The 15,441-nt window shown below is 52.6% G+C and overlaps 5 protein-coding genes and 1 non-coding gene across 6 annotated transcripts; 1 reads left to right on the top strand and 5 right to left on the bottom strand.

The window, feature by feature from the left end:
* Positions 1 to 234: 234 nt before the first annotated feature.
* Positions 235 to 2,667, bottom strand: J4E85_004977 (uncharacterized protein; the record flags this gene model as incomplete). The annotated part of the gene is made up of 1 exon (XM_051469227.1): positions 235 to 2,667. One exon carries the CDS (start codon positions 2,665 to 2,667, stop codon positions 235 to 237), a length of 2,433 nt encoding a protein of 810 aa, XP_051327442.1.
* A 1,226-nt stretch (positions 2,668 to 3,893) lies between these two features.
* On the bottom strand, positions 3,894 to 3,979 carry J4E85_004976. Its single transcript has one exon. It is a non-coding gene; the product is annotated as a tRNA-Asp (tRNA).
* Positions 3,980 to 6,160: 2,181 nt separating this feature from the next.
* On the top strand, positions 6,161 to 7,199 carry J4E85_004975 (uncharacterized protein; the record flags this gene model as incomplete). The annotated part of the gene is made up of 3 exons (XM_051469226.1): positions 6,161 to 6,279; positions 6,339 to 6,503; positions 6,554 to 7,199. 3 exons carry the CDS (start codon positions 6,161 to 6,163, stop codon positions 7,197 to 7,199), a joined length of 930 nt encoding a protein of 309 aa, XP_051327441.1.
* Positions 7,200 to 8,458: 1,259 nt separating this feature from the next.
* Positions 8,459 to 9,975, bottom strand: J4E85_004974 (uncharacterized protein; the record flags this gene model as incomplete). Its single annotated transcript, XM_051469225.1, has 3 exons — positions 8,459 to 8,602; positions 8,671 to 9,348; positions 9,799 to 9,975. The coding sequence occupies 3 exons, from the start codon at positions 9,973 to 9,975 to the stop codon at positions 8,459 to 8,461; spliced, it is 999 nt and encodes a 332-aa protein (XP_051327440.1).
* Positions 9,976 to 11,170: 1,195 nt separating this feature from the next.
* On the bottom strand, positions 11,171 to 12,138 carry J4E85_004973 (uncharacterized protein; the record flags this gene model as incomplete). The annotated part of the gene is made up of 2 exons (XM_051469224.1): positions 11,171 to 12,039; positions 12,102 to 12,138. The coding sequence occupies 2 exons, from the start codon at positions 12,136 to 12,138 to the stop codon at positions 11,171 to 11,173; spliced, it is 906 nt and encodes a 301-aa protein (XP_051327439.1).
* Positions 12,139 to 12,424: 286 nt separating this feature from the next.
* On the bottom strand, positions 12,425 to 14,132 carry J4E85_004972 (uncharacterized protein; the record flags this gene model as incomplete). The annotated part of the gene is made up of 2 exons (XM_051469223.1): positions 12,425 to 13,989; positions 14,042 to 14,132. 2 exons carry the CDS (start codon positions 14,130 to 14,132, stop codon positions 12,425 to 12,427), a joined length of 1,656 nt encoding a protein of 551 aa, XP_051327438.1.
* Positions 14,133 to 15,441: the final 1,309 nt, after the last annotated feature.

Below are 15,441 nucleotides of genomic sequence, written 5' to 3'. Positions count from 1 at the left end.
GGTGAGTCAAAGTCTAAAGCTCAACCGATGTGGAGTACACGCTTTGGAACCCTAGAGCGATGATAGTGATATGAAAATATCGTCCCCAACACGCCGCTCAACCCACGATAACCCGCCCCATAACAATAACAATGAAAAAATAGCCGTGCAGAACTTTTGGGGAGAAAAGGAAAGGAGCAGCCAGACTACTCACACCATATCGTGAGTATCCAGATCACGCACACGACGTCGCACCTAGACCCCACCGGCCAGAGAAGAACGCTTTGACCGCCTGCCTCGCTGACTGCCCTCATCCGTCTCCTCCTCCAGCCACAGCGCAACCTCCAGTTTCGTTTCCGTCACCTGCTCCCTCGCCGCCTTCCTAAACACCTTCATCACCTCCCCCACAACCGTCACTTCTTCATCCTCGATGAACGTAATCTGACGCAGGAACGCGTACAGCGAAGTACTACCTAGCTTGATCTTGCGCTGCATCTTAGCGGTATCCAGACCAGCAGTTGTGGGATGGGAAGATAGGGAAGCGAAGGCCTCGCATATATCGTCTTTAGTGGTCGTGCCGTCCCAGAGTTCGAAGTCGAGGGCGTTGATGAAGGTTTCTAGGGATGTGGCGCCGAGGAGGGTTGTGCGTGCTTTTGAGGCTGCGCGAAGGATGGATGGGGTGGAGTGCGTTGAGGAGGGGCTGGAGGGTCTGAATGATTCTATGGTGTCGGACTCCGATGATGAGTCCGGGATGATGACGGTCTGCTCGACGGTGGTGGCTTTGGTGGCTTCGATGGCAGTGGGTTTGGAAAGAACAGTTTGCCAGAACCCATGGATGGGAGTCGCAATGACGACAGACGGCTCGTCGCGCGTTGTATCGTCTGTACTCAGCTCCTCAACAGCAGAGATAGGCTCCTCAGTAATGGGAGGCACCATGCTGGTGAACAGTGCATCAACGGCATCAGGGTCAGCGGTCCAAGTCTCGATATACCTGTTGGCCTTCTCGGCTTTCTTATTCTTATCCTGTTGTATGGAAACCGAAAAGTTGAGTGGCGCTACATGCGTAGCCACGAGCCTGTTGTGAAGGTTGCGAGTCTCTTTGGATGCACCCGGGCCATTTGGCTTGCAGAGAAGAGAGGCGACAAAGTCAGGCTCTTTCTTCTCCGTAGCGACGGACTTCTTCTTGTCAACCTTTTTAGCCTTCTGCTCTGTCTTTGAGGTCTTTTGTTGCTTGGACGCAATGGCCGGCAGCGAGAGAGGAGTGATATGAAGCGTAACTAGCTTCTCATGAGAGTCGCGCGCCTCCTGGGTCTCGCCTGGGCCGTTAGGCTTGGAAAGAAGAGAGGCGACAAAATCAGGTTCCTGCTTCTCAACCGGAGTAGACATCTGGAGGTTGGCTTTAGTAGCTTTTCGGTTGATCTTCTGCTGCTTGGGTGCAGTGACTGGCAGCGAGAGAGGAGCGACATGAAGCGCGACGAGCTTCTCGTGAAGATCGCGAGAATCCGTGGTCACACCAGAGCCATTGGGCCTCGCAAGAAGTGTCGCGACGTATGTGTATTCTTCTGCCATGACAACTGGATCGACAGTATTCATCGCAGTCTCGGTAGAGTCGGGCTCGGGGAGCGTTTGAACCACCTTGGACTCAATCGTGGTTACATCCTTAGATGCTTCAGATGTCTTGGCGGCCTTCTTCTCAGCCTTGCTAAGCTTCTGCTGCTTGGCTTCAACGACCGGCAGTACGATGGGCGCGACGTGCATAGCGACCAACTTAGCCTCTTCGTCGCGGGATAGGCGCGAAGGGTAAAGAGTTGAGTTTGGCATCGACAGGATCCCCGAAGGACTGCAAGTTGACTCTTCAAAAACAGCTGCCTGGATCGGCTCGGTCGACTTGTCAACCGCCTCAGACAGATTTCCCGACATTGAGGTATCCTCATTCGCATCATCTGTCGGAGCGGTGACATAGATGTGGGGTAGTGCAGTGATACTGGAAGCTTCGGAAGAATTGTCGTCGTCTTCAGGCTCCGCGATCTGCTCGGGAGAGGCAAGCTCTTGAACTAGCTGAGGAGCAACTTCGTCTGACTCAGTATCGGGTTCCGTGGCCCTATCTGACTCCTCAGACTGGGCAGTTCCGGGCGCATCAGCGGGCTGGAAGGAAGGTTCAGTGTCGTCGTCTGCCATGCGCTGCTCAATACCGTCTTCATGATCGTGGGCGGCACAAGACGCATGCGCAGAATGGTTGGCATGCACAATGCGCTCAACGACGCCATCGACAATGCGCTGCTCAACGATATCGCTGTAGCTGTAGCTTGGGCGAACAACTCGAAGAGGGGCAAGACGTTTCTCTTCAGCGCTAGCTTTCGTCTTCTCCATAGTCGCTTCGATCTCATGAGTCCGGTTGGCAGGAGGGGGAAGCGGTTTTCGATTCTTCTTCGCCGGTCTTCGTGAAGGTCGGTTAGGCTGGGCCTTGAGGATCGCGTTCTTGCCCTTAGACATCATCTCTTGCGCCGCCTTTTGCTTAGCAGCTTCGAGCTTCCTCTTCTGTATAGCAACATTCTCGATGCGCTTGGCTTCTTTCTCGGCAGCTATCTTGTGGAGAGCTTCTTGTTTGGCGTCAACAGGAGTGTTGGTGTTAGTGCTGTCAACGGTGACGGCATCAGATGTAACAGGGGCGATGTTAGTAGCAGACATCTTGTTAACTGCGTATGTAACTAGCTCAAAGCTTTGGGGTTTGTTCTTATGTGGCTGAATACGGTTGGGGTTGGGCAGGCTTTTGAACAAAGGTATCTGAAAAAAGTGAGTAGGCAGTTCAAGAATGTGGTTTGAGTGTGACAAACCAGTTGAGCCGTAGGGGTGGAACTGGATGTGTTAATTAGATCTGCCTGTACGAAAGTAGGGAAGAGAGCTGGTATAGTGAGAGTTGCTCATCAAAAGGGGGTGTTTATATGGAACAGGCGTGTAAAACTCCACTAAACGCTCAGACCAGGCGTGAATGGAGCTCGTGCTTGAGGTAGTGACAGAAGCCTAGACCGTGACCCGACTATGCGTTAATGAAAGAACAGGTGATGGGAATTAGCTTTCACTGACAAGGTGACCACCACGCGTAGGATGGTGGACTCGTCCGCGCTCGTAAGGTTTGGACAAGGCGGTGTCTCAAATTACATCTTGTCTTTCTGCGCTCGTAGCTATGTAGCGGTTATCCGACTCTAGGTTAGCCTTTCATGACTGAGTCTCATAGAAGCCGCATCGCCTTGCGCGCGGCTCCGTCTGGCATGGTCAACGCCTTGTGCATTTCTGGTAGATATAATTCACCTGCGGTGAATGTGAGATCCATATCAGTCCAGAATCAGAGCGGGCCTGTGTTGCTGTTACTTCGTCAAGCGCCGGAGAGAACCCGAAACCGCATGGTAACGAAGACATGCCATAGAGGATTCGGCGCCTCACACTACGTGCTGAGTGTGCGACCAGAGGTTCCTCTGCATGGGAAGACCAGATGCAGCTGACGAGACCTACGAAGCCTCAAGAGCGCTTGCACGCGGCCGGCCGTGACAACAATAGTGTTCGAATGGATTTGTGTAGGTTGATGCGCCGACACGGTGATGACATAAGGAGACAATCGCGTCAGGAAGCTGTTCGGATGCGGTGGCATTCGTTAGCACGGCGCAACAAAAAGAAGCATGCCGCTCCGCGTCGCATGTGCTGCAGAGGCATTCTTAGCTCTGACAATGTCTTGAGACAGCCCTTTTGATGTTGAAAAAGATAAAGGCGGCCGTTGCTATGTAGCGACCGGCGTGGTAGGTAGTTGTAGTAGTGTAGGTTTAGAGGTTGCGGGTCACGAACACCGAATCTGATCCCAACCGCTCCTGGGCCCTACCTACCCCATTATGCATGCAGTAGGCAAAAGCAAAAAGAATGAGCTCTCCAGCGGGGAATTGAACCCCGGTCTCCCGCGAGTTGCCTGATAGGTGACAAGCGGAAATACTGACCACTATACTACTGAAGATTGATCAACCAGAAGGTTGAGTAGCTGGATCGATGGGAAACAGCGTCACACTGGCAAATATAACTTCACACAAAGCAGTTCCTGCCTCCAGCGCTGCGCTGTACTCGATTCCTGGAGAAGGAATCGATTGAAAAAGAAGACGTGGTTCCCGCTTGAAGGTGGGGCATGCACCGGACCGGTAGCACCTGCATTCCCAGCCCCAAATTCTCGGCACTCACGAACCGTGACAAACACCCACAAACATCACAACAGCGACAAGATTGATACCCGCTGCCTGCTTCAATCGTCACGTCTTATCCCCATCAAGTATTTTTCGGACTATCCGACATCAACGCAAGTATCTTTCTTGCCCCTGAACCCCGAAGCGCCGAACGGGTCTCTTAATGGAGACCCCGAAAGAAATGATCCCGAATCTTCAGGCAGTGAGATCGCGGAAGGACCTATAGCTAATGAGTGTGTACTGTAAGGTAAGATGCGGTGTGGTTCTACCGATGACACGCATGCCCATGTGAGGCACTGGAAGCTGCCCCTGCAGCTCGAACCAGGTGCGCGGATCAGCATCGCGAATGATACCGCATCTTGCCACATACGCATGCCTGTATTGTGTAGAATGAAAATCGAGGGAATGCACCATCAATTCATCAATTCAAGTTGAGTTACGAAAGGTGCAGTGTGTTCTCATCGCAAGATGAATATGCAGATCTATCAAATCTGCCTAGGTGGGTAGGGAAGCGCGCACAAGATGTTTGCCAGAAAAGGCAGTGTTGACGCCCATTCGCGCATATCCGTCACCATCATCCGGGTATCGTGGAGGCTGAACCGTCGGCTCATGCCGTATCCTATCGGCGGGGAACAGCATTCTCGTGGCGTGTGATGTTGTACTATGCCACGATGTAGCGCTGGGTTACTACGTGCACGAGGCTATGCAATGGGCTGTACCTAGGCCTAAAGTTGCTATACGCGACGAGTGTGAATCTCTTGAATCTGCGAGAGAGCGTCCTGTAATATAACAGAGTGCAGACGCGATGCGCTTCTGCTCAAGATCAATAGTCTGACGCTGTGCCGTTCGACTTGTTCTATTGTAGGCGGAACCGCGTAGACACCAACCCAGGCAGACTGCCCGTGCCATGACCCCGACTCATACCGCCAACAACTCGCAACACCATGACAAAAGGTCAATGATGAGGTCGCAACATTTCCCATTGCGATAGGAGCGACGACGTCATGTCTGACCGGCAACAGTGTCTACCGGAGAGCACAGAGTCGCTAGCGCTGCAACAGAAGGGAAGGTGAAGGAAGGAAGCAGGCAAATCAGAGAAGAAGCGGTGGCTCATAGAGTAAGCTGCACTACCCAAGGTGCGGCGCGGGTCAGCGAGATTGAGCAGACATGGGCAGAGGGCTTGGCTGGGAATTGGAGGTGACGCGTTCTGGAATCTGGGGTCGCCCTGGGCAGGCAGGAGAGACAAAGAGAAGCGGAGTCGCGGGCTGGAGGCCTTGATTCATGGTGTTGTTGGAGCGTCGGAAGAAGTCACGATGGTCGCGACGAGAGGGCCAGCCGCTGATCAACAGGCAAGTCTTTATTGCGATGTCGAATGCACTGCATTGAAGATGCTCACTGCCATCTTGATCTACGGGGGGCATGTCGGCAGGGGTGCAGCAATGCTCAGCAGGACGTCGAGTGGCTGAGCGGGCATGCAGGCGTCCTCCGCCTCAGCGAAGTACGAGCACGTTGGCGCCCTCTTCTCCCACCGCCCGTTCAGCCCACGTCTTCGCTCGCTACTGCTCTGCTCTTATTGCTATTCAATAAGAACGAACGGCATCTTGTCCTGGTCGCTCGTTGTTGTTTTTCCCACCAGCTGGAACCATTGCGCCGTGCACCTGCCGCTTCGCCCCGGCTATCCACCTGCACTTGACGGACCGAAGCGATCTGCACCGCGTCAGGCTGAATAGCAGACAGCCAGGCGCCAGTGAGGCTCATATCGCATTCTGGAATTCGACAACAACTAGAGCCGACATTTGCCACAGTCACTCGTTTATTCATCGTTCGCGCGCTTCTGCTCTGCATGCCGACGTCTTCTTGGTTGCTCGCTCCCACTGCGCGAGAGTCATAGCAGAGACGCCAGGCACTACCCGAGACGCGAACCAGGCACCCCGCCGCGCAAGGCGCGAACCACCGACTCAATGCGCTCTAGCAACAAGAGCTATCACAACATCAGCGAGTCGGGCCATGAGAAGAGAGAGGGCACGCCGTGGTACTGGCGCCTTATAGCCCTGGCTGCGTCATGGATGATACTCGGAGGGTGAGTGCCTGCGATGCGTCTCGAGGCGGCTCAGACGAAAGCATGCTAACGCCTCGAAGCTACCTCATACTGCCCGGCCTCTACAGAAAAGACTACGAGCTCAAGTTCAGCCGAGCAGTCCTATCTGTCTTTGTTGTCGCGCTCCTCACAGCCGGCTACTCTTTCACAGCACTGCTCTGCTTCGCCTGTCGCAATGAGCGCTTCCAAGCCGACGGCGTCTTCCTGTAAGGCCACCATGCCTCCACCAACAGCGGAATACTAACCATATGTGTAGACCTGCGCTCACTTCTTCCGCACTCGGCCTTATCTCGATAGCCTACAACTTCGTCTCCTCGCCCAACTATCACTGGGGAAATGCCGCCATAAGCGGCACTGTCATCAGCGCCGCCGGAACAATCCTCTACAGCTCTCTCCTCCTCTGGACATACCGCCGCATAGTCAAGTCCAAGCGACATACCGACACACGCCAGAACCTCTGGTCCGACCAAAACTACTACAACAACTTCATCCCAAACATGTACCCCACCGCCATGCGCTCGCCCTCCCAGCCACCCGCCGCCCTATACTCCGAAGACGACCGCGTGAACCAGCAAATGGCTCTCCTCCTCAAATCAGGAGACCCGCGACCGAGCCCCGATATCAACACCACCTTCAGGATAGACCTGCCAGAAGACAGGGAGCAACAGGCAAGGCACCAGCACAGTCAGGAGTTGGTGGGCACGCCCGCACAAACACACGGCGATTGGGGCCGCGACCGCTCAGACAGCAGACCGGATAGTCTTAGCGAACAATGGACACAATATGGCCGGGGGCGAAGCGAGAACCGCCCTTCCAGTACAGAGGGACGAGGCAGTCACTCGCGCAACCTCAGCCGGGAAGAGCGGAGGCGCGAGATCGAACTTGGTCAAATACGCGTATGATCATATGATCATCTCTTTCCCCCAGCTTCTTTCTCATCTCTATCGTTCTTCACGCAAAACTACGCATTCTCTACGCACACGGATAAGCGTCGGTGTTCCGGATTCGGCGCTTTTGGAGTTTTCTTTCGCGGATTTGATACCTTTGTGTATTTCTATCATTATAACTGGGTCAATTTGGGGGGTGGGGGACGATGTACATGTTGCATGATTGCTTTGGGGCATATTATGGCGGAGTAGACTCTTTGTGTTTTGTGTTGTTCTTACTTATCTAGTGGAATCGATATTACTACGACGTCCTTTGGTCGCTTGTCACGTCTGCTTCCATTGATGTCAACAATACTACCAGCGTCTTTATCGCCACTCCTGCAACCCCCGCACCACTCGCCTCCCTCGGCTGCATATCTTCATATCTCCATAGCCCCATACCTCCTCCTCCATGCTGCGCTAAGGTCTTATACCTCGGGCCTCGTCTACCCACACAAAGAAAAAACCTCATCATCTTGAAACACACATTCTCCTTTCCCGTACCCCAGAAGTCGGCTAGTCGCCCCCTATCGCAACGACCGCATCTGCAACCACGATCAGCCTTATCACCAGCCCCCCGTCCCATAATCACATAATCACATTCCCGGGGCCGCCGCTTCTGTAACCCTCAGGAGATAGATGATGATCGGGAAAAGGGCATGTTTGCGGGGCGGCCGACTCGGTGGCCTTCAGGCATCTGGGATATCTGTCACGTTAATTCGCCTTTGTAACTAGGTATGTCTTGTTCACGTTCCTTATCGTGCAACTTTTCGTTTGCGCGGCTTTCTCCGTGGTACGGCGTGTATTGATTTGACGGCGGGGAGACTCACCGCTGCAACGGCCTTTTTGTCATTTGGGAGATGGACATTGTGGCGGCTTCTAGATGCGAGATGGAGGTAAGTAGGTAAGCGTAAGCACGTATCCGCGATGCAGGGTGGGCGGGTCAGCTGACGTTCAAGCGAGCGCATGGGTAAATTGGCTGATGAGGCGAGTGTGGACGTCTGGTGAAGGTCTGTGGCGGTGTGGAGTTTGAGAAGGGAATGGACGGCACATCTGCTACCAAAACCGCAGAAACATTACGTGAAAGTTATAGTCAAATGTTCGTGTTTTGCTAATGAAACTCGTTATCGCTATTTTGACCTATTGTATGCTTCTAGGTCTATCATCTACCATATGTTTTGGTATTGATTCGAAGCCTTGAAATACTTGTTTGATCTATCCTTCCTCACAATCCTCTATAGCTTGATAGCAAATTGCTTCAGGTACTCGTAATGCTCCACATTAGCGGCAACGGTATCCCGGATTTGCTTCGCGCCCTCTTCGCCGTACTTCTCCTTCCACTCAGCAAAGAGCTGTTCATCACTCTTTGGCTCCTTCTTCTACTCATTATTAGCAAACGTCTTCTTTTTCAACTGATCCTGTTATGATATAGCTTGTCAAAACTTACGTGTGTGCGTTCCCTCAGACGATCACTGTCCAGAGCATCCTCATGGAAACCCTTCCACTTCTCGAAAGCCTCCTTGGCCTTGTCTTGGTCTTTCTCCGTGTCCCATACGAGCATGTTTGGGTCCCACTCAATTCCTGTAGTTTTGCAGAATGCCTCAATCATGCCGGATGGGTTGTCGAGCAGATCATCCGCATCGATAACGCAGATCTCTACGCCACCGGTGTGGCCGTTTGCCTGGTCGTTGGCGTCAACCTCCTTTTGACCAGCGAACTTGGGACCGATTTGGCCCTCAGAGCGCAGGTAGTCGAATAGGCGACGGAGCTCGTCGTAGCCGGCTTCGTCCTCACGGAAGTTGTAGAAGCCAGTCATTTTGTCTAGCGGAGGGATGGTGCAGCGGTAGTAAGATGGGATGGAGAATTTTGGGTGGCGGATGAGGAAGGTGAAGTGGTAAGTCGCCAACAAATCCTTGGGGATAACGGTCGGGTTGTTGGGCTCGCCTTTGGTGTCGTATGGGTAGGGAGGCTTGGAAGGGTCGCTACGAGTGGTGACGGGCGAGAGTTCGGTGGTGTTTGTTCCTACGCCGCGGCGGTAGTTGGACAGAGATGGTGCGATCGTCGCTGGCTTGCCGACGGGAGGAATCCAGTATTGGGCCATGTCTTTGATGAAAGCGCGCTTGCCCTGTAAGAGGTGAGTATGGACTTCTTCTACGAGGCTGCATCTTGCGCCTCAGAGATCTTCGTCGAATGGGCTGTCGTAAGGCTGAAGTCAGGGCAATAAGAGTCGGTGGGAACGGAATGCTTCGGCGGTATCTCGGGCATGTGAAAGACCACATTCCTGAGGTTTTCAAGCCGAGGGGTCGTTTTGGGCTCATTGGAATTGGTGCGCTCGCTTTGAAAGGCCGAGAGATTGTGCAAGATGGGCTCGAAAGAACGTGTGGGATGATTGCAGTAGGGGCGGGGTTGATCGGGATCTGACCGGCGGGCGGATGGCTGAGACACACAACACGCAATAGCGGCCAAGATGACGAGATTGCGAATATAAGATGATCGATTGGATGCGTAGGAACGAAAAGGTGAGGGGAAATGGTACGAAGCTGAGGAGAAACATGAAAAGCATTAGTGAACGAACCTCGGAGTTCTCTCTCGCAATGCGATCAAAGATGGTCCTGTATGTGCTGTCCTCGTAGCCAGACTCTTTCCTGGCGTTGGGGTCATTCTCATAACGCTCAGCAAGGCGCTCAGGTCCAAAGTAGTAGGCATCGCCGAAAGGCTCGTGAACACATTGCAGTGTGTCGTGACGGGTCATGAACACCTAAAGGATTGTCAGAACCCAGAACTGGGCGAGATACGGCGAAGCCAAGCATACCCGCTCAAAGGCCGTCGAGCAGGCCCTCGGATGAGTAGCCACAAAGATAGGCTTGCTCGTCATCGTCGCGGCTTCTCGACTCTGGTAGGATCTGTATTCCAAGTATCCTAGGGGAAGTGACTGAGAAATCCAGTCGGTAGTATTGGTGAAGAACAAGTCCAGATATATTCCAAGCTGAACAGCGACGCACCTACCGCGAAAAGTAAGAGGGGCACTAGCAGATTCTTATACCTGAGCCCCAGACAGAAACTGCCGCCGATCAACGATTGCCAGATGGAGCCCACAATTGCTGTTCGTTGAGCAGCAATCCCTACCGGCAACACGGATTAACAGGTACTAGTGGACCCAACCATGCAGTGTTGGCAGCTTCAATCAAAGGGTCCGGATGGACGCCTCACATGGGCGGCAGTCACACCCGCGAACGTGGCGTGAGGGCGATGCAGGTAATGCGGTTGCCCTGTCCCGATGCCAGGGTGGAATTGGCCAAAAGGGTTCGTATGGTGTTTTCTAGCAGCATGCATGATGTCACTGGCGGGATTGGTGGACGGAAGGTGTCGTGGTGGGGAGTGCCGTGCCCCTCACTAGCATGGCTAAGCCCGAGGTGCCGACGGTTCCTCGCCAAACTCCATCCCCTTTCAGTGCCGTTTGCGCCTCGCGCGCCATATCGTTGGATGCTATTATTGCGCGCCTTTAGGCCTATCTTTCTGACGGCTCTGAGCCACAGCTACTCATGCAGCTAAAAGCACGACATATAGTGGCTGCATTTCGCAATCTAGTATGCCTGCGTTAAACAAAACCCGCGCGACACCAGGGCTTGTGACGTTGTGCCGTTTTGTACGTAGTAATCTATTGGAACGCTGCTGCTATAACCACCAGGCATCGTTGTACATGTTCGATAGAGGAAGGAACGGTGAGGATTGAAAACTTTTTGCGCAGTCCCACACCTCGGTTCGCTGTACCTACCTTACCGGTATGAGGCAAATGGGTCTTAATACGCTTCCAACAGCTAAGATGGCAGACTATAAGAGCAAGGGACTTGGGTGTAGGAGAAACAACAATTTAGCCTGTCGCGTTTTAACATCGTCAAACAAGGAGATGAACACATCTGCAACCGAACTTTCCCAACCCCTCCCACCTACGGACCAACAGCCAACCTCATCTTCAACAAATCCTTCTCCAGAATCTCCTCCCTCTTCCCACTAAACTCCTCCATATCCCAACACGCGCTAACATACCTCCCACCGAGCCACTCCCTCCTCTGCGCCCCCAACCACATCAACGTATCGCCCGCCAACTCCGGCGTATCAACAAGCCACTCGTGCATATGCCCCGGCATACCCAGCGCCAACTCCGTCTGTATGCCTCCCGGATGTACAGCCATAGCCAGCATACCATCTTTACCCTCTCCGTGGTCCTGATCAATGAACTCTGTTAACCGGAGTGAAGCCAATTTGGCGGGCCCGTACGAAGAGCTCTGCGGGACAACCATCACGGCGCCGATGGATGTGATATTGATGATTATCTTGGACCCGGCGAGGAGGTGCGACCAGAACGCGCGGGTTACGAGGTAGCTTCCTTTTACGCTGACTTCGTAGTCGCGCCACCATTCATCCGGGTCGGTGTCTGGGATGCCAGCGAAAGAGGCGAGACTACCGGCGTTGTTGATCAGGACGTCGAGTTTTCCGTCGAACTTGTCGGTGACGAGCTTAGCAGCAGCGTCTACGCTGTCTTTGCTGGTGACATCGAGATCTAGGGCTAGGACTTGTGGTTCTGGACGGCCGGCAGATTTGGCTGCGGCCTGGACGTCTTTGACCACGCTGGAGAGGTCGGATCGTGCGCCTAGGGCTATGCATGAGGCACCTGCTTTTGCGTAACTTAGGGCTGTGGCACGGCCGACGCCTTTTGAGGCACCGGTGATCAAGACGTGCTTTCCTTGGAGATTGAAGTTGGACGGGGAGATGTATGGGTAAGTATCGTGACGGTCTGTGGCGACAAAGTTCAGGCCTAGTAGGTGTATGTTAGATGCGTACTGGCGATGGGGAAAGGCTCGAGTGAAGGTTCAGTACCATTGGAGGCGCGGACTTCACCGAAATCTTTGGACATGATGGGTTTTGCTGGATTCAAGAGTAGTATGAAGTAGCAGATGTGGAAATATTCGTTCAATACTCGAGCAGGTTACTTGTAATGGCAGCGTATATAGTACTGCAGAACTAGATGTTGTATGACGTAACTTAGGCCCCCACTCGGTATGGCACAGGATGCAAACTAGGATCACGGCGGTATGCAAGGAGTTACCGGACATAGCTATTCGGCAGTTATCATGGAAGGAAACGCGTCGTATGAAGGTAAAATGAAATTCGTGAATTAGTTAAGTCTATACCCTATGCGTTCACTTGCTCAACGCTAATATCCTCTCAACAGCCCTCTCCGCCGCGATCATGACACCCATCACAGGGTTCGTGGTCAGAGGCGGCACGATACTTGCATCGATGACGAACAAGTTCTGCATCCCGATGACCTTCGTATCCGTGTCAATGCAGGCCTCCATCCTGCAACTGCTGCTCCAATGTTGCACATTGCCAAGTGTGAACGCGCTTGGTGTGGTCAAGTAAGTCGCAATCTGCTCGATAGTCGAGTTCTTTGCAACGTTGAGGGGGTTGAGGGTAGCCGGCAGGGCTTGGAAGATGTTGTAGACGAATGTCGCAATCGCGGTCGCATCGCGGGGGTCGGCGTAGAAGTTTGATGAGGGAAGAGCGATACCTCTCGCGTCAAGGTTTACACGGCCGACAGATCGGAGACCAGAGGTGCCGTAGACGTTGAGTGTGATGGTTCCGTTCTGTGTGAGGCCCATTGCTCCGGCAGAGTCAATGGTGCCCTGGCAACCCACTACATCATCGCCTTGCTGAATGTAGTCCCAGAACGCGCTCGTTTGGGAAGCGAACGTGTAAGGACCAGATCGTTCGTTGAGGTATAGATCGACGTCGGCTTGCGGCGGGTTGGAGTAGTCGTAAGCATACGAGGCAATCTCGTCAGATTGGAGCTCGATGAAGGTGTTCGGGTTATCGAAGACACCGTTGCCGACAGCGGTGTTGTTGATCCAGTCCTGAGAAGGAACTGTGACATGACCATTCTTCGAGAGGTTTGTCAGGGTCGCTGCCTCGCCAATACCAGACCACATCAACAGCTGAGGACTTAGGAGAGCACCCGCTGAAGAGATAACCATGCCGCCTTCTTTGATGCAGATGCTGGAAGAGTTCTCTGCTCCGTTGGTCTGAACGTCGACGCCAGTTGCTACGCCGCCATCGCGACGAACACGCAAGACTTTAGCGCCGGTTTGGAAGGCAAAATTGGGGCGAGCCAGGGCCGACTGTAGGTATGTCTTGACGGGACCACTCCTTTGCCCGTTCTCGTAGTACCAGATTGGGTGGCCAAATACCTTGGTCTTGTTGTGGTTCTCAATGCCATCATTCAGGCCAACCTCTGCGAAACCCGCGCCATCAACGAGCCACTGCTTCGCAGCATCGTAACCGCTCTGCAAGTACCGCTTGCCGTCTCTTGAGGGACTGTCTGTGTTTGGCTGTTTCGCTCGGACCTTGTTGATTGCACATTGCATGTCGTCATTCTTCCAGCCCTGTGGGAAGTAGCGATCCCAATCGCTCGCGGGTGGCTGGAAGAACAGTCCAGCGTTGATTGCGGAGTTACCACCGACGGTGCATCCTTGAAACGCGTTGACGACATCAGACGCGCATGTCAAGTTTCCTTCACCGGAATTCGAGAAGATGGACTTGTACAGCCCGGGAACATCAACGCGGCTGAGTTCAGTTCCGTTTAGCCATTCTGGGCGAGCACGACCGCCGGTCACGTAGTACGACGGGCCGCCTTGCTCTAGGAGTAGAGTCTTCTTGCCGGCTTCGCTCATGCGGTCCGCTGTAACGATGCCCGCTGGACCAGAACCTGGAGGATGTCAGACTGATGCCAGATTCTTAATGCAAATGATCGAGCTTACCAACGACAATGACATCCCATTCACCACCAGCGCATTGCTCTGCCGCAGCATAGCTCGCGAGCGCAGCGACAGGTAACAAGACCTTGAACATATGAGTTGCTACCATGATGCCTTCTCTTTGATTTCGGAGGTGTTGTTTGTCCTATGTTGCGAGGCTATACCTCCTGCCGTGACAAGGCCGAAGGCTGACTTTAAGCATTCCATCTCACCCTCAGCTCCTAGCAAGTACGCTTACCCTAGCCTCGAGCTCTAAAGCACGGTGATGTACAAGTACCACCATGCTAAGCAAATTTGCAGCGTGAAGCTGGAGCCGACATCACCGAACACGAAGAGGTATGACGCCGTTTACGGGGTGGAGCGTGCGTAGGTCTAAACCATCGCCCAGATGCGGGCGCTTTACCTCTTCGCGTGCGCTATGAGCGCATGGATCTCGCGCCAGTCCATGGTTTTGGAAGCTTGAGAATCTTCGCTCCGACGGATTGGGTGCATGGCGGTCGTTGCGTGGTTATTTTGGGACATGTGGGCGAGCTGAAGGTGTGGCGAGGGTTGCACCGTGAGGGGTCCGGCCTGTCAGGAAGCAGCCCAACGTTAGCGGAAGTTGCTGCTGAGATTGTGACTTTGCGTCAGTCATCCGAATTCTCAATGTGGTATTTCCTTCTTTCGGGTTTCCTACGACTCGCATCGCAGATGGTGGAGTTGTGTGCAAAGCTTGGAAAGCTTGTTGTGTAACGACATGCAGTTAGCCCGTTCGGCCCGCCCGGAAGATTCGTTGTGGGCCATTGTTTCGGGCTACCGGTACGCAATCAGCATTCCAAACAAGCAGCGTCAAATTGATGGGCATCTAGGAGTATAATGGCTTATACATGTGCGAAGTCGAATCTTGAAATATCTCTTTCGACCGCCATACGCAGGGCAACGACGAAGCGAATGTGTGTACTGTTAAGAAACCAAGCAAGCCATGAACGCGTGTTAATGAAAAGATTCGCGACCGCTGTTGGCCATTACTCGTTGCATGTTAGGTGACTAAGAGCATTCTATGTTCTTATTTGCGCGCTTGTCTTATAATAATCTAATTATAATAACTTTAATAGTACTTTAAGTAGTTAAGTATATAATAACTATAATTTACTAATAACTAAGTCTAAGCTAGTATATCTTTATATATATTTATAGTATAGTAATAAGTTTTTAAAATAACTTTAAAATAAAATAGCTTATACTATAGAACTATAGTTAAAGTTTAAGTATATAAAGTACTATTATTATTCTTTATTATAGTATACTATTTTTATTTAAACTTTTTATTAATATATTTACTTAGCTTAAAATTTTAGTTTTAGTTTTTAACTAAAAGTAAGTACGCTTATTACTACTACTAAAATAGTACTTTAGTAGCTAGT

This window comes from Alternaria conjuncta (genome assembly GCF_024043145.1).
Source record: "Alternaria conjuncta strain BMP 0040 chromosome Unknown scaffold_6, whole genome shotgun sequence".
Lineage (NCBI taxonomy): Eukaryota > Fungi > Ascomycota > Dothideomycetes > Pleosporales > Pleosporaceae > Alternaria > Alternaria conjuncta.
Note: the sequence above shows the minus strand (reverse complement) of the source record. Positions and strands in the feature narration are given on the sequence as shown.